We start from the raw sequence: 22229 nt of genomic DNA, 5'->3' as shown, positions 1-22229 counted from the left end.
TGTATTTTGCTGCGCGATGTACATGGATAAAACCAGTGTGCTCCGTGGTAAGAACCTCTTTTTTTAATTTCATGTTTTATTTCGACATATTAAAGCGTAATGTGGGTTTTTAAAACGAAATTGTGTCAATAACTGTAGTTTAAGCATATGCAATGTTGTATGCTCATCTGCAGTATCATATAGGCTACACCGTCATGGTCGGAATATTATACATGCATGTTCAATAGTTCAGTGTGTCAGTATGTAAAGTGGGTGTATTCACCGTCTTTGCATGCATAATTTGCATTGACATTTGAGTATTTTCAGCATGCATTGTCATAAAATGTATATTTTGACTTTGGGTTAAATTTTGATGCTTTGATCCTGATTTTTATTTTATTTTTTTTGGTGGAGGGGGATGGGCTTTTACATGCAATGGAGTAAAATGAATGACATGCACCTTTCCTATGCACATGATAAATCACACCAACATGCACATTTTGAATTGTCTGTGGAATACTGCTGGCGCTTCACCTACATTTTGCAGGCTGGTGCATCATGCCTGCTGCACACGGATGCAGGGCGACATGCAGTGTAGCCTGACATGTAGACGTGTGTGTGTGTGTGTGTGTGTGCAGGGTACTACTACTGCTGTCGCCGACCCCTGTGTTTGCTGTATGCATGCCTTTTGAAGGTTATTTGATGATGCAGAGACGGCATGCACCTGCCATGATTAGGGAATGTGCGCTTTCTGTGTGTTTGTCTGTGTTTCCATGTTGTTGTCAAGGTCTGGCTATGTGAATGCAATGTCGGTTTCATCCTTCCATGTCTGATGAGCTGACAATCTGTTATTTTAAAAATCAAAAGGCACTGTATGATACATCAAAACAATGCCAGTTAGCTGACAACTCACCACAGAGTGGCTGTGCCTGACTACAGTATCCATTTCAGCGATGTGTTCTTTTGGACTGCTGCATTTCGGAAATTAATGAACTACATTCAAGTGCATCTACTGAAACTTTATGCATAGCAAGTTTTCCCTGAAAACACTATTAAGTTTCATGCACTGGTGTTGTAGTGGCCTTTTTGATGCAATGCAATGCATTGATGTGTGGATTTGTTTAGATTTATATAGGAGATTGGGTGGCAGATGTGTGCAGTGGTGTTTTGCTGGTGTCTGACCCATTAACACAGCCTTCAGAGGCACAGATGTCTACGCCTGGTTTAATCTACATTATTGACCACCTTCAGTAGGTCACCTATTAGAGTCTTTAAGCTTATGTTGTTCTGACTGCAGTAGTTTTCTTAAAGGAATAGTTCACCAAATTTATTTGGACTAAAAGTAATGGTTGAAATCTAAAATGCCTTGATGTATTTGTTTGTTACAAATACGCAGCTTTTCACTACACAAGATGTTAACTGATGGACTGGAGTGGTGTGGATTACTTGTGGATTATTGTGATGTTTTTATCAGTTGTTTGGACTCTCATTCTGACGGCACCCATTCACTGCAGATGATCCATTGCTGAGTAAGTGATGTAATGCTAAATTTCTCCAAATCTGTTCCAATAAATAAACAAATGAAGCTGGACCATATTGGATGGCCTGTAGGTAAGAGCATTTTAAGCAAATTCTCAGTTTTAGATGAACTATACCTTTAAAGGCATGGCACTAAAGGCAAAATTAGTTTTTTCAAGCACTGGTTAATGAGATCTTTGGCTATTTGGCATTTCATAATGTGTTTTTTTAGACTGGAAAGAAAACAAATACACTTATAAGTGTTTATTTTTGATTGCACTTTATTTGCGTCTGAATATTTCAATTACAATACATATTTTTAAAGGCTGAATCAGAAATCTCCACTTCAGTTGCACTTACTTTACAGTTTTATTCATATCTATATTCTGAATTCCTATGTATATTCTAAATGAGTATTTTGAACCTGGCTTCAACCAATCTTCAGATTTCTGTTCTTCTGTTATACAAAAAGTCTTTGCAAATCTTAATTAACTGGGGAAATATGGGGATATCTATTAGCACAGTTTTTACCCTCTTCTCCTGTGATAGCTTTGCCTAAAACCTTCCAAAGACTCCAGTAATGTTTCCCTGCAGATTTTTGGACAGCTTTTCGGGTACTGTGATAAAGACTTGTTTTTCTGCTTCACAGGCTGTGCATTGTTATGCAGTGTCATCTTCGCTTGCGTCTTGGCTGTGTTTAGATGAGAGCAAATCTTCGCTGCGGCTCGGATTGTGTGTAGCATCAGCGTGTTGACTGTCCTGTCAGTGCACACGCTCCTGATCAGGATAAAAATAGTCCTTCTGTTTCAACACATCCCTCAGCACACGGTGGAATAGATATTATCAAAGAGAAAGTTTGCTTTCACCAGCGTGTCTTTCTGTAGCCGCAGCGGCCTGATGTTTGCTGTTACGCTTATATTCCCTGCATGTTGAGATGAGCAGAGCAATACGTATAAAAACTGACGCCTGGCATTTCTGAGGAGCTTGTTTCCATTCCATATCGGTGAGCCCATGAAATATTCATGGGAAGCCACATAAGATAGATGAATCAGCAAAGTGGTGTGGTTCTAAATGTCTTATTGATCCCAAATTGACTGACAGGCACAGGGATTCTGACTGGTCATGTTATTGTAACATGAGGAAGCCCTAATCACAGACTGACACATCTCTAACCACAAGTGTCCTATTTTATCTTTGTTACAAAACACAGGCATAGACCAAGATAGACCATAAACCAAGAAAACTGGAGTTGGGTTTACTTGGAACAATTTTCATTCAGAAATTGCTAGTCAATTTACAAATAATCACAAAGAAAGGACAAGTAATTAATTGTCCTTTAATTAATTAAATGTGATTTTTTTTTAAGTAGAAAGACTGAAATGGTGTCGCTTCTTTGTAAAGTAAGATAAGAAAAAAACAAGATGATGAATAAAGTGAGAAATGGTTCAGTAATTCAGTAAATACTGAAAAATATAATTAATTTGACAATTTCACCCAATATTATTCTGATGTCATTATAATTCATAATCTATACTGTTCAGTAGTTTGGGATTGGGAGGATTATTAAATGTTTAAAGTGTCTTATGCTTATTTATCGTCTGCATTTAATTTATTTATTTAACTAAATATTTTTAAAATTTAAAACAACTCCTTTCTATTTTAATATATTTTAAAATGTCCTTTATCTCTGTGATGCAAAGCTGAATTTTCAGGATCATTACTACAATCTTCAGTTTCACATGATCCTTCAGAAATCATTCTAATATGCTGATTTACTGCTCAAGAAACATTTATTATTATATTCGGTGTTGATATTTGTATGGAAAAACCATGAAACATTTTTACCAGGATCCTTTGATGAATAGAAAGTTCAAAAGAAGAACCTTTATTTAAAATATAAATATTGTAGCATTATAAATGTCTTAACTGTCATTTTTGATCATTTTAATGAATCTTTGCTGAATAAAAGTATTAATGTCTTCCATAATAATAATAATAAAAAAATGCTGACCCCAGAAGAAAGCCACATGGTTTGAATTTTGTGTAGCATGGTAAAAAAATATTTTTCTAGTTGTAAATAAAGCAAAGATTATTAGAGTACATTTTACTGAAATATAAGAAAATGCTATTTCAGAATCAGAATCAGAATGAGCTTTATTGGCCAGGTATGTTTGCACATATGAGGAATTTGTTGTAGTGACAGAAGCTCCACAGTGCAACAGAAAGACAGCAACAGGACAGGACACAGATCATTTCAGTCTTTCTCCTTCAAAAATCTCACTTTTAATTCAATGTATCCTGTAAACAAAGATTTTTTTAATAAATAATTGTGGAATTTACTAGCAATTTCTGAGTGAAAATAGTTTCTACACTGTTTTTCTTTCACTAGTGTAAAACAGCAAATGTGTCTGACAAGCTGCGAAGTGCATCATCATTCAAATAAGAGAGTTTCTGTGTGGTTTCATAGTGTAGACATCAATCTGAATTGTGAGGTTATAACTGATATCCTGATATCAGACCCATGGGGTGGAGATTTCTGCAGAGGTTGTCAAACGTGTGTCCGCTGTGCCTCGGTGCCTAGCCAGCAATACCTCCACCTGTCTCCACCGGACCACAGCTCATTTTTTACAGGCCTCTTGGCACCATTTAGGAGAAGAATTTGACCTGCGTCCTAATATATGAATGTCTTTAATTGTCACTTCCTTACAGTGCAGGTGCAGTACATCCTGTTTGCTCATGCACGAGGTGTGCGCCGATGTCCTGATTTCACGCTCAGAGTTTGACCTTGAAATGTTTTCCTTTGGTTTTAGCCAGGTTGGCAGTTTCTTTTAGGTTTAGTTGTGACTAAAGAACTGCTCATTAACATATTGCTAAATAGTTTACTGGGGACTTTTGATTTTTAATTGGAAATCTTATGAAGTGAAACCACGGGTCTTATTGAAATGCAAACTGCCACAGTCAATAGGAAAATCTGGCTCTGAATGTCTTCAAAGTGGTTTTGTTAGGGAAGCTGGTGGTGAGGCAGATGTTCTATTGAATCTTGGGTAATTCAGATTATGCTTACAGACGTCCGTCACACCATTGGAAGTGAGTTTCTTAAAGGGATAGTTCAACAAAAAATTTAAATTCTGTCATCATTTACTCACCTTAAGTTGTTTCAAAAGCTGTATGATGGGGTGTGCAATATTAACACAAAATTTGTGATTTTGACGATAACAATAATTAGACAATATTTTGATGAATGTGTTTCTGTGATTGTACACAGTCTAACAGTATTGAGGTACAGAAATTGAATAGCCATTAAACTGCTATGAACAAATATACTGTTACACATCCATTTTCTTTCTCAATTGTTTACCTTCACCTAAGCCTAAAGCAACTGTGTTTACAAGGAGACTTGCAGAGACATGCATTTTGACATAATTTCATGTGTATGTGTCATTTCAGGCACAAAATACTATAGAACCTGTTATAAAGGGGAAGTTGTGGCCTAATGGTTAGAAAGTCTGCCTCGTAATCCAAAGGTTGCGGGTTCGAGTCTCGGGCCGGCAGGGATTGTAGGTGGGGGGAGTGAATGTCCAGCGCTCTCTCCACCCTCAATACCACGACTGAGGTGCCCTTGAGCAAGGCACCGAACCCCCAACTGCTCCCCGGGCGCCGCAGCATAAATGGTTGCCCACTGCTCCGGGTGTGTGTACACGCTTTGTCGCATCCAGTGATGACAGACTTTATCTATTGTGGTACAACACGACAGCTGTCGCATCTGGTGTAGACACCGTGTCTGTGAATGAGCAAAGAAAACAATCAGTATAAATATAACAATCAGTATACTAAACATTGCACATCCTGTGATGTGACTATCACGGAATGCGCATATCGCGAAATCAATGCTGAAATTATATATCGTGCAGCCCTAATTTAACAATGTTAAAATGTTTAACTATAAAACTGAATATATATATGAAATGTCCCCATATACCTTGAATTTTCGTAGATGATACATATTTCACAAACCGCTACTTTTATACTTTGCTAAACGCTATCTTTAATGCTACACAAAATATATATATTTTTTTTTAAACTCCAAGCTGCCGCAGTGACAGGGTATTGTGAACAGAGGCTGTGAAGATGCTTCAAAAAAGACTAAAAAGTGCCATAACTTTTCTTTTTCATATGGATTAGGAATGACAAGAGGGTGAAGACTGAACTGGAGGTGAATTATTCCTTTAATAAACTGCTGCCAAAGCATGTCAAGGATTAATCTAAAGTCTCTGAATTGAAGAGCAGTACAGCATATTTTTACTCCAGAAGTATGTCTGTCTCTGCTTTATCTTCATACCCTAAAAGCCCCCTGTCTGCACTTTATGCCTTCAGGAGAAATGGAGCATGAAAATATCAGTCAGTCAGAAGTAAACTTCTCAAAAGAGAAGACCCCTGTATGAAGCGCATTTCAGCAGCGCTTTATTTTGATGACATTGAATTTGTAGCATGAGCATGTAATGCTAGTCTTCATTAAAATGCGTGCTTTTGGCCGTACAGGAGAAATTTTCCCATCTGTTTAGATGTCTTGATGAGTTTGTGCTTGAATTGACTTTAGGCTTTGTGCAAATGGAAAGATTTTTTTTCTCTGTCTGCTATGGAAAAAGAAGTCTGTCTCAGAGAGCATGTGAGAAACTAGTTAGGTTCCTTTGAATAGAAATTTAACAGTTGGTTTCTGGGTTCATCTCTGTAAAATTCATGTTTTAAAATGTTATTTTGGGGAACAAGCTTTTTAGTGGCATTATTGCTCATATGTAGCCAGGGTTATGTATCTGAACAAACCCCTTACACTAGGTATTGGATTTCAGCATGTGAATATGAATAATTTCTCAAATCATGTTTTGTTGTTGAACAGTATGCTTGCTGTTGCTTTTCTAAGCATTTAGTTTTACAATTTTCAGATGATAAAACATTGAATAAAAAATTGGAAAAAGCATTAGATTAGCCGAAGAGCCGTATCTAGTGACAAGAAGATCATATAGACTTAAAAGCTGACTGACATGCGTCAGTAAGTAATTCACTTAACACCCTAAAAATCATTCTTCATGGTTACTATAAATCAAATCTAAAAGTAAAGTTAATTTTATTTTTGATTGCACTTTTAACAATACACATTAAAGCAGCTTTATAGAAAACTATTATGTTTATAATATCTTCATATTTTCATTCTTTATAGTTGCATTCAGCAATGTCGGGCGATAATATATTTTACAATGATGCAAGGAAAAAGCATTTTATTCATATAAAATTGTTTGTAACTGTCACAAGTAATTACAAGTATTGACCAGTAACACATTTAATTAAACATGAAATTTTGAAATACACAGACTAAAATAGTATTTTCTTGCAATAATGGCATTTTATGCACTGTAGACCTACTGTATATATATATATTTTTATGATAAAATAAAAAAAATTGCTACTTGAAATAGAATAAACATTAACTGAAATAAAATATTTTTAAAAACTTGAATTGGTTTAATTTCAGCTAGTTGCCAAGGCAGCATTTCTCATTTTCATTTAATTTCACTTGATATACTGAAATAAGTAGTCATGGCCAAAAATATCGCCACCCTTAGTAAATATGATCATAGAAGGCTGTGAAAATTTATCTGCATTGTTAATCCTTTTGATCTTTTATTTAAAAAATTCACAAAATCTAACCTTTCATAGAGAACACCTGACAAGAGATCAGAGACCATTCCTTCATCCAGAATCACTCCAGATCCTTCAGATTCCCAGCTCCATGTTGGTGCTTCTTCTCTTCACCTCACTCATTTTCTACAGGGTTCAGGTCAGAGGACTTGAATGGCCAGCAGAAGCTTGGTTTTGTGCTCAGTGACCCATTTTTGTGTTGTTTTTGAGGTTTGTGTTTGGATTATTGTACGGTTGGAAGATCCAAACATGGCCCATTATAAGATTTCTAACAGAGTCAGTCACTTGTTGATTTTTTATCTGTTGGTATTTGATAGAATCCATGATGCCATGTGTTTAAACAAGATGTCCAGGACCTCCAGCAGAAATATAGGCCCACAACATAAAAAATACAGCAGTATATTTAATTGTACACATGGGGTACTTTTTAACCCTGTGTTCACCAAACCCATCTTGAGTGTTTGCTGCTAAAAAGCTCATTTTTTAGTTTCATCTGACCATAGAAGCCAGTCCCATTTGAAGTTCCAGTTGTGTCTGATAACTGAATATGCTGGAGTTTGTTTTTGGATGAGCTTGGAGAATTTTTCTTGAAACCCTCCCAAACAACATGTGGTGATGTAGGGGCTGTTTGACAATTATTTTTTAAGGTTTTCTGACCCTGAGACTCAACTATCTTCTGCAATTCTCCAGCTCTGGTCCTTGGAGAGTCTCTGGCCACTCAAACTCTCCTCCTCACCGTGCATTAGGACGATATAGACACACGTCCTCTTCCAGGCATTTTCGTAACATTTTCTGTTGATTGGAAATCCTTAATTATTGCTCTGATGGTGGAAATGGGAATTTTCACTGTTCTAGCTCTTTTCTTAAAGCCACTTCACTAATTTGTGAAGCTCAATTATCTTTTGCTGCACACCAGAAATATATATTTATTTTTTTCTCATTGTGATGGATGATTAAGGGAATTTGGGCTTTGTTTTTCCTCCTATTTATATTTATGTGAAGCAGGAAGTCATGGCTAGATAATTTCATGTTCATAATCACCCTGTAGTGCTCAAAATTGTGAATATGAATGGGAATATACTTCAGAGATATTTTACTCATAAGAATTTCTAGGGATGCCAATAATTGTGTCTAACATGTATTTGAGAAAACATTTATTTCATGATGATATTTCCCCCCATTTTAAAATCTTATTATCCAATGAAAGGTTAGATTTTTGTGAATTTTTTAAATAAAAGATCAAAAGGATTAACAATGCAGATTAATTTTCACAGATTTCTTTGTTCACATTTACCAAGGGCACAGATATTTTTGGCCATGACTGTAAAAGTGAAAAATGAGTGAAAACTAGCCAATATAGACATTTTTAAATCTAATCAAAATTACAATAACACAAAAAATTCCTAAAACTTCAACTACATTTTAGGTAACACTTTAGAATAAGGTTCCATTTAGTAAAGGTTCCAACATTAGTAAACATGAACTAAGAATGAGCAATACTTCTACAGCATTTATTAATCTTAGTTAATGTTAATTTCAGCATTTACTGATGCAATATTAAATTTACAAGTTGTGTTTCTTAACATTAGTTAATGTAGTGTGAACTAACATGAGTAAACAATGAACAACTGTATTTTCAAGATTCAAGATTCAAGATTTTTATTCGTCACATACACAATTATACAGAGTATAACCAGCAGTGAAATGTAAGTCAGGTCCGCTCCAAGGACAGTGCAATTGTATAGACAAATATTAAGAAAAAGAAAAGTAGAAAAAAATAAAAAGAATAAAATAAAAGATAAAAAAAATATAAATATAAATGTGCAGGTCAGTATGTTGTTGAAATAAATAGTAATATAACAGGAATGTGCAAAAAAAAGTTGTACAGGGTATTTAAATAGCAGCATATGAGGTAGAAAAAATTATGAATAGCTTATTGATATAGTGATATTTACATGGAGTCAAGTGATGTTATGACACAGAGTTAGATTTTAGGAGCCTGATGGCCGGGGGGAAGAAGCTCCTCCTAAGTCTCTCAGTTTTTGTCATCAGGCTACGGAAGCGCTTACCAGATGGAAGCAAAGTGAATAGATGGTTACCAGGGTGATTAGAGTTTGATAATTTTGACAGCTCTACTTTTGCAGCGTTTGAGGTAGATGTCCTGCAGAGAAGGGACAGCAGACCCTGAGATGCGCTCAGATAAGCGCACAACTCTCTGTAGTGCTTTGCAGTCCTGATTTGAGCTGTTTCCATACCACACTGAGATGCACTGAGTCAATACACTTTCTATGGTCCCTGAATAGAAAGTTTTTAGGACTGCTGGTGAGACCCTGAATTTCCTCAGCTGTCGCAGATGGTACAGTCTTTGCCTGGCTTTCTTAACCTGTGTTTGGATGTGTGTAGTCCAAGTCAGGTTCTCAGAGATGTTTACACCGAGGTACTTGAAGCTACTCATCCTCTCCACAGGGGTCCTACTGATCCTGAGAGGAGAGTAGGGCTGCTGCTGTCTCTTCCTAAAGTCCATGATCAGCACTTTAGTTTTGCTCACATTCAGAGAGAGACAGTTGTCCTGGCACCATGATGTGAGTCTCTCTACCTCATCCAAGTATGCGGTCTCATCGTTGTTGGAGATAAGGCCCAGAAACACAGTATCATCAGCGAATTTGATAATAGATGTGGAGCTGTGAGAGGACACACAGTCATGCGTGTAGAGAGAGTAGAGCAGGGGACTCAGGACACAGCCCTGTGGGGCTCCTACGTTCAGGGTGATGGAGTTTGAGGTGAACTGGCCAACTTTCACCACTTGAGGTCTGCCAGTGAGGAAGTCTTGAATCCAGTCACAGAGTGAGGAGTTTAGGCCGAGGTCTGTGAGTTTAGAAGCCAGCTTGATGGGGACTATAGTGTTGAAAGCTGAGCTATAGTCAATGATTAGCAGCCTTACATAATTCCCATTGTTGCTGTCCAAGTGTGTGAGGGAAGAGTGGAGGACGTGAGAGATGGCATCGTCTGTAGATCTGTTTGGGCGATAGGCAAACTGAAGAGGGTCCAAAGTATCAGGGATGGAGGAGCAGATGTGGCTCTTTACAAGTCTCTCAAAAACCTTCATGACTAAAGATGTGAGGGCAAATGGGCGATAGTCATTCAGGCAAGAGGGTTTATTGTTCTTTGGCACAGGGATAATAATGGATTTTTTGAATGAAGTGGGAACCACGGAGGTAGAAAGGGACTCATTAAAGATGGAAGTGAACAAACCAGCGAGCTGATCGGCGCAGGACCTCAGAACACGGCCGGTTATCCCATCAGGTCCGGCTGCTTTCCTGACGTTCACTTTCTTTAGCACCCTCCGAACCTCATCCTCTGACACGGTGATTACAGGATTATCGCTGCTCTGCCTGCTGTTTCCTGACGCGCTGGTCGGCAAAGACGCGCCGCCGCCGTTGCAATCGAAGCGGCCGAAGAAGATGTTTAACTCGTCGGCCAGCAACAGATCTGCTCTCTCCTCTGCGGAGGATTTGTTTCCCACAGACCGGGAAGAGACCTCGGGGAAGACCCAGGACACGTTGGAGAGACTATGTCTCTCGGCTGGCCTGGGAACGCCTTGGGATCCCCCTGGAAGAGCTGGACGAAGTGGCCGGAGAGAGGGAAGTCTGGGTTTCCCTGCTTAGGCTGTTGCCCCCGCGACCCAATTCCGGATAAGCGGGAGATAATGGATGGATGGATGGCACAGATGGTCCTCAGTCCCTGCCACATATGCGAGAGTCATTGAGCTGGAAATGAGACTCAATTCTCTCTCTGTATCGGTGTTTGGCGGCTCTTACTGCGCGTCGGAGAGCATAGCACGATGCTTTGTACTCGCTCATATTCCCGGTCAGAAGAGCCTCATTGTAAGCGGCAGTGCGTGTGTTAACCGCAGCACGGATTGTACTGTCCACCCACGGTTTCTGGTTGGAGAATGTCCTTATTGTTATTGTTTCTGTAGCTTGCTCGGTTAGCGTGTTTACAAAGCTTAATGCTACATCCGTGAACTTGCTGACGTCAGAAGAACTCGTCCAGAACATGTCCCAGTCGACGTCATCAAGAGCCGTTTGCAGCATAGCCTCTGAGTGGGAGGACCAGCGCGTCACTACTCTCTGCACCGGAGGATCCTGAACGAGCCTTTGTTTGTATTCCGGTGTGAGGAAAATGGCGGCATGGTCCGATTTGCCAAAAGCCGGTAGTGAGCGGGCTTTTTAGGCATTCTTGAACTGAATGTAGCAATGATCCAGTGTGTTTGGTCCTCTAGTTGGTCAGGATACATGTTGATAAAAGTTGGGCATGACCCGTCCGAGGTTAGCTTTGTTAAAGTCCCCCGTGATGATAAAGGCAGTGTCAGGATGTTTGTTAATGTAGCCGCTGAGCACATCCTGAAGTTTAGACAAAGCCAAGCCAGTGTCTGCCTGTGGTGGAATGTACACAGCAGTAACAATGATCGATGAAAACTCCCGGGGCAGATAAAATGGGCGGCAAATAATGGAAAGATGTTCCAGATGAGGCGAGCAGGAACACGACAGAATGGAGATATTCCTGGGATCACACCATTTCTTGTTAATCATGAAACACACTCCTCCACTCCTGGATTTACCGGCCTCTGCTGTTCTGTCCATCCGAAAAACAGAGAAGTTATCACTCGGCATTACAGCAGTGTCTGGGACCATGGACGAAAGCCACGTTTCTGACAAACAAAGGATGTTACAGTCCCTTATGTCCCGTTGGCAACTAAGCCTGGCTCTAAGATCGTCCATCTTATTCTCCAAGGATTGGACATTTGCGAGCAGAATGCTCGGAAGGGGAGGACTGTGAGCCCTTTTCCTGAGTCTATCTCGAATCCCAGCGCGTTTCCCGCGGTGTTTCTTGATCCGTCGCCTCGGGGGGTTATTGTTCATCTCTGCGTTCCGAAAAATCTCCAGAGGCCATGCTGGATTCCTGGATAAAGTGTCCTGGAACAGGTTGGTGTAGCGGTTTCCAATGTTCCAAAGTGTTTCTTTGTTATAGGTGATCAGTGCACAATAAAAACACAATCTTAGCGGAGCGACCTGGACGGCGTCCGAACAAAGCGGCGCCATCTTGTCTTTTTTTTTTTTGCTAACTAACATTTTTTGTTAACTAACATTAACAAAGTTTAATAAATAGTGTAATAAATGCATTCTTCATTGTTTGTTCATGTTAGTTAATACATTAACTAATGTTAATAAATGGAACCTTATTCTAAAGTGTTACCACATTTTAATATAAAGAAATCTAAAAATATAAATAAAAAATAAAATCTTAAAAGTATCTAAACTGTGTATATATATATATATATATATATGTATATGTGTGTATATATATATATATATATATATATATATATATATGTATATATAAAACACTACCACCCAGAATACCATATCAACCATAAAGCATAGTATATTCCTGCTATTTGCAATAACAGTACAAAGACGATTACTAAAAAAACATATATTTTGTCTTTTATATGCCCTTCAAGTTGATGTGAATAAAAACACCACATAGCATAGTGGACTCCTGCTATTTGAAATGTCAGTAAAAAGACAATTACTAAAAAATTTATTTGAAAAGTTAATATTATTTTTATATGCCTTTCAAGTTTATGTGTTTTGGATAGGCCTGTTCTTTTGATACATATTTAATCTGTCCCAACTCAAACGGGCTTGTAGGTCACAGCACACATCCCTTTCCTGTACAGGAACTCCAGAGCACATGGGAAAAACAACATGCGCTGCGAATCTAAATCTGCGGCTAGGATAACTCTGGTATTCTCCCTCGCTAGCCTTTCTTCACCTTTAAGTAATTTTGGTCGAGCATGTGGAAGTCATTTCAGCCCCCTGCCTTCAATAGCTGGTATGAGTGTCACCATATGGAACCAATTAGCTCTTTGTAGGGGGACAGGCGAGCTTTTTTTAAAATGGCAACGTCATCGAGGCGGCGGGTCTGCCCACCATCTGACCCGTCTGTGCCACTTTAAGAAATTCCAATAAGATTTTTTCCTGTCCATGCACATTTTGATATCAAAGCCCTTCAAATCATATTTACGTGTGCGTTGTTTGTAGCTGTGAATTTTGTTATGTCACTAGATCCAAACTCACAATATCTTGCGCTGATTGAGCTGAACAGGCAAATATAACAGTAGTGACTGGCACTTTAACACACTGACCTACTTAACACACGACGGCCCAACACGGGCACAGAGCGCTCTGCTGCGCTCCCCGTTTACCCAGAAGTCTTTTTACACAATTTGATGTCATGTTCACATTGTGTCAGCACAAACCAGTGTTTAATTTAAGCCTAAGATTGATGTGGAGTATATACTTGGACTTATCACTGGATCTGGACTCGCACTTTATTGAGCCAGAGGTGATTTGTGTGAAAACGTGTTGTACATTTATGCTTTCTGGCGTTCAGACACATCACTCAGCTGAACTGTAATCCATTACGCCCAGCCGGCTCCATTAAATTAGGCTGAATTGAATCTGCCTGTCTTGTTTTCTTCTCTTTTGTTGATTCTTAAAGTGTTTCCTGTCTGAGATGGTCATACTAGCAATGAGGAGACAGATTTTACTTTTTGAATGGATGTGGATTGAATTTTCTCATTATTGAAAAATTACATTTTGCAGTATCTTTTAAAGATAAGTATTTTTGTTCTCATTACCACGAGGCTACATTCATTACTGTTCAAATGTTTGGGTTTTTTAAATAAATTAATACTTTTATTCAGCAGGAATGCATTAAATTGATCAAAAGTGATCATAAAGACATTTCTAATAAAGATTTTCATTTCTAATAAATTTCTATTTATCAAAGTATTCTGAAAAGTTTCCACACAAAGTTTTCACAAAAAGCAAATCAGCATATTAGCATGATTTCTGAAGGATCATGTGACACTGAAGACTGGAGTAATGATGCTGGAAATTCAGCTTTGCATCACAGGAATAAATTACATTTTAAAATTATTCAAATAGAAATCATTTATTTTAAATTGTAATAATATTTCATATTATTACTGCTTTTACTGTATTTTTGGTCAGATAAATGCAGTCCTGGTGAGCAACAAGAGCCATTAAATCCCCAAATTTTTGAACAACACAAGTCATTATAGCACTTAATATGAATCAGTCCGTCTCTATGTAAAAATCAACAAACACACGTTTTTGTTTCTCATATTTTTTTCTCATTGTTGTGGTGGCTTCATTCACATGTTGTTCTTAAGAAAAACATTCATCATCTTTACAAAATCTTCTGATGGTAAAAGTTGTTAGGAAATGCGACTGTTTTGGTCATTCATTTGAAATGACTCACATTGTTTACAAGTAACTGTTTTATTTTCTTGCCAAAGCCAATTTTATTCACATTAATGACCCTCGCTGTATCGTGTACATGCTGCTGTTATATCACAAAGCTCTGGCTATGAAAGAGAGAGTGGTGTATTTCAACTCAAACTAATTTGAATTGCAAAACAAGTCTCATTTCGGCCAAAACCTACTCCAATGAAACCAAGTTATTGGTTGTAAATGATAAAGAACACCAGGCATGGTTTACTCCCTTCATACAGATTCTCCGAATCAAAGCGAGTTTGCACTCTCTCTTTCTGTCAGGCCCGTCCACCACCAGTCCACGGCTTCTAACCAAAAGTCTGTCCCTTGAGCCAGGCCCCTGCCTCGGAGCCCACGAGACCCCACAGCACCTCTGCTCTGACCCTGGACCCCTGGAAGCACAGCACTGCAATGGCACAAGTGAGAACGGACCTCAGGACGTCCCACCTCTACCCCCTAAAACACGGCCACCTTTACCTGGGCCAAAGCCTCAAGGTACGTTCTGTACATTTAAAGGCATAGTTCAGAACTTCTATCATCATTTACTCACCATTATGACACAAATGAATGCATTTTGAAGAATGACCAAGCTATTTGTTTCTATACAATTCACAAATACAGTTTCAGGTCTTGCGAAGCCATAAAATAGTTTTATTTGAGGAATGGCGGTTAATTTTGTTGTTATTGATTTAAATATGCACAGATGAAAATGAGATTAGATAGCTACAGTACTGTTCAAACGTTTGTCGTCAGCAAGATTTTTTAATGTTTTTGAAAGACATCTTTTATTTTCACCAAAGCTGCATTTATTTGATCAAAAATACAGTAAAAACAGTTAAATATTATTACTATTTATATTTTAAAATGTAATTTATTCCTGTCACACAAAGCTGAATTTTCACCATCATTACTCCAGTCTTCAGTGTCACATGATCCTTCAGAAATCATGCTAATATGCAGATTTGTTGCTTAAAAAACTTTTCTATTATTTTGGAAACAATTGTGCTGCTAAATATTTTTGTGGAAACCATGATTCTTTTTTCCAGAATTTTTTATGAATTTGATTTTTTTTTTTTGTAATTATGTCTTTACTGTTTCAATCTATGCAGAACTTAACTTAGTAACTAAATTGAGGTCACCATTATTTTAATGTTTACTGTATTTTCTTTGACCTCATGTATAATTTATGATACAATATAATATGCAATATGATGTAATCTAATAAAAGTATTTGTTATTCTGCCCTGCTGTTCCAATTTAATATCTGTGTCTGTCTGTGGTGCGGTCATGTGATCGTGCACCAGTCTCACTGTATTGATTTGCGTATTGATTTTGTCTCGTTCAGTGCCCCCGAAACCCCCTCATCTCCAGCAGCAGAACGCTCGACGGCCACGCCCCCCGGACAAGCCCCTCCCACCTCCACCCTCCCGCCCACTCCCCGCCGACCCCCGCCAATCACGCGCCACCTTACCGAGAGCAGAGGGAAGCTCCTCCCCCACTTGTGTCCTCTCGCTCATCGAGAAGTTTGAGAGGTGAGAGATCATTCGAGCGCTTGTCACTGGAGCTGAGCAGAGTTTATTATTCATAAATGCAGTTCTGATTTGGTGTTCTCGAGTAATGATATCTTCGTTTGTTGATCGCAGGTAAACAAGAAGTTATATCTTTAATCTCACTGCCAAAAATGATTTATTAATCAGTTAATAAATAATTTTTTTTTAGAGAATACAGCTAGAGTTTCTTATTTTTAACCATGCTTCTTACTAAATTGATATTTTTCTTTACTTTGGTTTTAAAATTAAGGTTTTTTACTTTAGTTTAAAATGTAATTATAAGCAAGATGTGCTTGGGAAGAAGAATATTAAGATATTAAGACTTTACTTTTATATTTAATTTGCCAACAGGGTAAGAGAGAATTAATCCAATATATGTTGTCTGAAAACAAGTGTTAATTAATTAATTAATTAATTTTTCTACACTGTAAAAAATAAAAGGTTGAGAGAACTTAAAAGTTTAAGGCAACCAGCTTCAGCAGTTTTTTGAGTTTTCTCAACTTGTTGTTTTGAGTTTATGCAACAAAAAGTTGAGAAAACTCAAAAATCTGCTGAAGCTGGTCGTCTTAATCGTTTGTTTTCTCAACTTTTTATTTTTTACAGTGTAAAGCTAATTTTTGTCTTCACGATATTGAGATAGAAAAAAAAAGGAAATTGTATTTTATTTTTAATTATTAATTTATTTTTAATTTATTATTATTTTTATGTAATATTGTTTTTTTAATTATTTTAATTATATTATTTTAATACAGTGCTCACAATATGGTGTTTTAGATATTTCTATACATATACTTAGAAATATATATTTGTCATATGTGAGTTGTTTTTATTTTTTTATGTTTTTTTTTTTTTTAGGGAGCAGATCATCGTGGTACCAGATATCACTGGGGGAGTGATGTGTACCCCACGGGTCCCTGAACAGCAGGCCGCCTCTGGGTCCTTTAGCCCGCCACCCTCAGAGTTCATCCTGCCCTGCTCGTCCCTTCAGGAACCACTAGAGGCGCCGCTGGCCGAGGAGGAGGTTGAGAAAGAAGAAAAGGAGGAGGAAGACGAGGTGGACGAAACTGAGGAGGATGACAGTGAACTCGGGGCGTCCTGCTCAGAAAAGCGTCTCTCTATGGAATCGGGCTACGGTGCCTCTGATAAACTGCTGGACACCATGGAAATGAGGGACCTCACAGCCAACCAATCAGAAATCCCCTCGGATCGCTTGTCCCTCCCACCGTCACAGATGGATGGGAAGCTGGCCAATAGAGACAGTGGTATCGACAGCATCAGCTCGCCCTCACACAGTGAGGAGCTCTGCTTTGTCGGCGACGAGGATCGGGTTGGTCACGAGAGGGAGATTTGCCCCTGCAGCCCAGGGCCCGGGCTTGCTTGCGGCTATGCCGAGGGGCCCGAAGGAGAGGGGGCCAGCGGTGTGGAGGGCGGCAGAGACTCAGAGGGAGACAGTGATATGGAGGAGGGCAGCGGGGATGAGAGTGAGATGAACCCCATGGCCCTTCAACCCCTGCCTAAAGCTGAACGACAGGACTCCACTGAGGTGAGGATTTATATAGGTATTATTTGGGAAATTATTAAATAATTTAGTCATGAATGGATCTCACTCTTGGTGCCAGGGTATTAACAAAGACTCCATATTGACTTCCATATTGTGAATACACATAAACACATACATATACATGAACAGCTTAATTAATTCTAAGAGATAAATTACAAATTTGGTGCAGGAAACCCTGACTAAAATATATACTTTTAATATATGTATTTATTAATACAATATATTATTAAATATAAACATAATCTGTATTTTACAATTTATTTTAAATACAATTTTTATATTTTAAATATTTTTTATTTATTTATAAAAATGTTATCTTGTATAATTTTGTTATTTATATATCATATAATTACAATTCTAATTATATATTATAAAATTATATATATTAATATACTTTAAAGTATTGTTTTGTATGTAATGCATTTTCATATATCATTTTTAAAAAAGTATTAGTTAACCATAACCCTATGTATGAAAACAAAAATACATTAACAATATAATTATGTTATTTAATTATAATTATATCTAATAATAATATAATATACTATTTATTATTCATAAAAAATAATACTATAAACATTTACTTTAACCATATATACTTATGTAATGTAAATCAAATGTATAGACAAATATATATAATAAATATTAAATTTAATTGTTCAAATAATACATGATATACAAATTACATACGTTTTTTATATTTATTTAATAAAATGTTATATCATTTTATTATTTATTTTTATATTCAGAAATTTAGGGTCAGTAAAATTTTATTTTAATTTTAATTAATACTTTTATTCAGCATTAATGTAATAAATTGATCAGTGGTAAAGACATTTATAATTTTACTAAATATTTCTATTTTAGTTACATTTTTATTTTTTTTTACTTTCTATTCATTGAAGAATCCTGGAAAATACCCTGGATCTTTAAAAAAAAAAAATATTGGTATTTGTTATTTTTAATTATTTGTATTTTGGTCAAATAAATGCAAGCTTGGTGAGCATAAGAAACCTTTCACAAAATTCTTAATTTATACATTTTAAATTGGAATGTTTTTAAAAGTTCTTACTGTTAGAAAGAATGAGACTTATTCTATGCACTTCAGTCCAACTTGTCACAGGTTTGTTCAAACTCATTATTCCAACATTTTCTGGTTTGCAGCTGTCAGTCCAGCAGCGGGTGTTTAACATTGCTAATGAGCTGCTTCATACGGAGAAAGCTTACGTGTCCAGACTGCACCTCCTGGACCAGGTGTTCTGCGCCCAGCTGATGGAGGAGGCCCGAGCTCGCAGCTCCTTCCCCTGTGAGATGGTCATGGGCATCTTCTCCAACATCTGCTCCATCTACTGCTTCCACCAGCAGTTCCTGCTACCTGCGCTGGAGAAACGCATGGAGGAATGGTGAGAAAAAAAGAAAGAAAGACTGTCAGATTGATTTTATTATGGTAAAATGGTAATGTTACTAATGTTTTATCTTCCCATCAAGTCAAATTTTTAATATATATCACTTTTCACAATATACATTGTTTCAAAGTAGCTTTGCAGAAAATCATGATGTTAATGTTTTATATCTCTAGGCATATCTTTATGCCTTATAGTCACATTTAGCAGATTAGGGCTGGGCAGTAATCTAATTTTGTGATGATACAAGCAAACAAGCAGATGAGATATGCTATATAGTATGTAGTAGTAAAAAAATTATTCTTACACAGTATTTTTGTCTTGTTTTCCAGTACAAATATCTAAACATTCTTAAATCATGATATATTTACTTGAGAAGCTAAATGACTTTAGATATTAAGTCTTGTTTTCTAAAAAAATGTTAAAAGAAAATAAGTCTATGCTTAAAATGAGAAAAATATCTGCCAGTGGGGTAAGAAAAATAAACTTAATTCAAAGGGAAAACAAGAATATTTTCTTGTTTTAAGCGTAAACACTTAATTTTGATTTAAATTCAGAAATAGACAGAATATCTGATGTTTAGATATTTCCACTGAAAAGCAAGAATACTAAGATACTAAGTCATTTTACTGTATGTAGGCCTATGTGGATAAAGTTGGGCATACTTATATATTCAACTTTATATAATAATCTAGGCAATAACATAATTATAAAAAGATGTTAATGCTAATAAATGATTACATATATTATTAATATTTTTTTTTTAAATATGACAGGTATTATATTTGATTATCTTAATTATAGTATGATATTCTAGACAGTAGACTTGGCACACTGACTATTAAATTGATGTTTTGTCAAACGTGAAGACTATTTTAGACTAATAGCTTTCACGGTGGCTCATGCAATCTCTTTTCTTTTGGACATAACTAGAAATTCTGGATGGATTTTGAATTTAGAGGACAAACAACAAAGGATGTTTCCAAGTATCCAAGTGACGTGTGTTTCCACAAACTAAACTTTGTTTAGAAATAGTCTAATTCTATGGAAAGGGAAGGGTGGGACACAAATGATGAATGAACCTTGAATTCCACCCCTCTCCCCTCAGGGATCTCAACCCCCGCATCGGGGACATCTTGCAGAAACTGGCGCCTTTCCTGAAGATGTATGGCGAGTACGTGAAAAATTTTGACCGAGCCATGGAGCTGGTGAACACCTGGATGCAGCGCTCCTCTCAGTTCAAAGCCATCATTCACAACATCCAGGTACCAGGCTGAGATCCAAACGCTTTGTGCTAAAAGTGTTGCAAGTGCTAAAAAAAGTGTTGGTATCATGTATAAATATTGAATGAAATGCAGTACTATCGTTCAAAAGTTTGGGGTCAGAATTATTTTTTTAAAGGAAATTTAAATGAATACTTTACATCATAATTTCATATTGTATCATAAAAATAACACAGTAATCATTCAAATAATGGATACCTCAATTTAGTTACATGTCTTGCATATATTTATTCATTATTTTATTAAAAGAAATGAATATTTTTATTCAGCAAGGATGCATTATGAATGAATGAGGTATTTATATACTTATACTTTAATGTATGAATGTATATAAATATATGCATTATATCAAAAGTAACAGTATTTAAGACATTTATTATTATCTTATAAAGATTCTTTGAATAAATGCTGTTCTTTTGAACAATTTTACCTTTCTATTCCTCAAAGAATCCTAAAAAAATTCAACAATGATGATAATATTAATAAGAAATGTCTGTTGAGCAGCATATTAGAGTGATTTCTGAAGGATCATGTGACACTGAAGACTGGAGTAATGATGCTAAAAATTCAGCTTTGCATCACAGAAAAATATATTCAATCAGAAAACAGTGATTTTAATTAGTAATAATATTTCACAATATTACTGATTTTACTTTTTGATCAAATAAATGCAGCCTTGGTGAGCAGAAGAGACCTATTTCAAACATATATAAAAATTGACCCCAAACTTTTTAATGATAGTGTATATTTAAAATCAACCAGTATTTTAGATGAAAAATTACTCATTACAGTGCATTCTGGTCTTTCCTTTCCAGGAAGGATGCAAATTATGCTGTATTTGATTTAGACTTAACAGGGGCTTTTTGTAATGGACTTTGAGTCAGTAGCATATCTAGACAGAACAGAACGCTGAATAGATTTCAAGTGTAGAAGTGTGAAACAACAATAGGAGTTACACAAAATTGGCTCTTTAAAATTCAAATTGTGATAATGTCAAGGCATAAATTGTTTTCTATTAACATAAAGTGGAAGTCAGATGTGTTGAGTGCTGTTGAGCATCACACACTCAGCTGAACTGTGTGAAAATAAGATAGTCTTCCCAACCCCCTCACGGTTATAATGAGTGTTAATTGCGTGCAACCCTGCATAATTCACACCCATGGACTGAATGAGCGTGTGTTAGTCATACAGTAGTCTCATCCACCAGGTGCACTCCACCAAATACACCTTCACAGTCTGAAACAAGAGCGTTCGTGTTCAAAATAACGAGAGCGCTCCCACAGCTCAGCCATGATTGAGTGCGTCAGATGAAAGAGGGAGTCGCTGTGGGTGCGTGAGGAGTTGTAGCTTATGGTGAATACTAATGGCGCCCCAATCAGGCCTGTTGCGGCACTTCAAACGTCTCTGGTGTCCACTGTGTGGAGAATATTAAGAGAACGCTAGGCCCGGCGCCTGAGATCACAGCACAGCTGGAAGATCAGGCATGTCACGGGCTCCATCACAAACGGGTTACACTACCAATGAATCATCTTGATTGTGCTTGGCTGTGTTTTGGGAGTTTGCCTTATTATTAAAGACAACATGAAACAGCATTCATTCAACACATGTAACTTTTGCAGTGTGATATATTTCAGAGTAAAATTAAATATTCAGTGGTAAATAAAGTAGGCAGATACTTGATTTCTTCCAGCAGCAGGGCTCGCAAAATTTCAAAATAACCCTTCGGGCAGGTACTCTTCAGATTTTGGTAGCCCGAAAATTTAACGAGCCCAAATAAAAAAAGACAATTTTTTTAATTATAGAAAGTCAGATAAGTCGAAATGTCAATCAAAAACATTTTCAATGCACAAATATCAACAAATACCAATGAAAGA

General features: G+C 36.9%; 1 protein-coding gene across 1 annotated transcript in view; it reads left to right on the top strand.

The window, feature by feature from the left end:
• LOC306849302 (FYVE, RhoGEF and PH domain-containing protein 1-like) overlaps window positions 1–22229 on the top strand; it is a 50439-nt gene that overhangs the window by 17847 nt on the left and 10363 nt on the right. Inside the window, exons 2-6 of the mRNA XM_079384232.1 lie at window positions 14841–15053; window positions 15904–16090; window positions 16964–17651; window positions 18834–19072; window positions 20181–20337. Of these exons, the coding sequence (XP_079240358.1) occupies window positions 14841–15053; window positions 15904–16090; window positions 16964–17651; window positions 18834–19072; window positions 20181–20337 (1484 nt within the window). The remainder of the gene's footprint in view (window positions 1–14840; window positions 15054–15903; window positions 16091–16963; window positions 17652–18833; window positions 19073–20180; window positions 20338–22229) is intronic.

The sequence above is a fragment of the Barbus barbus genome (genome assembly GCF_936440315.1).
Source record: "Barbus barbus genome assembly, chromosome: 29".
Classification (NCBI taxonomy): Eukaryota; Metazoa; Chordata; class Actinopteri; order Cypriniformes; family Cyprinidae; genus Barbus; species Barbus barbus.
This window is presented reverse-complemented; position numbering and strand designations above follow the sequence as displayed.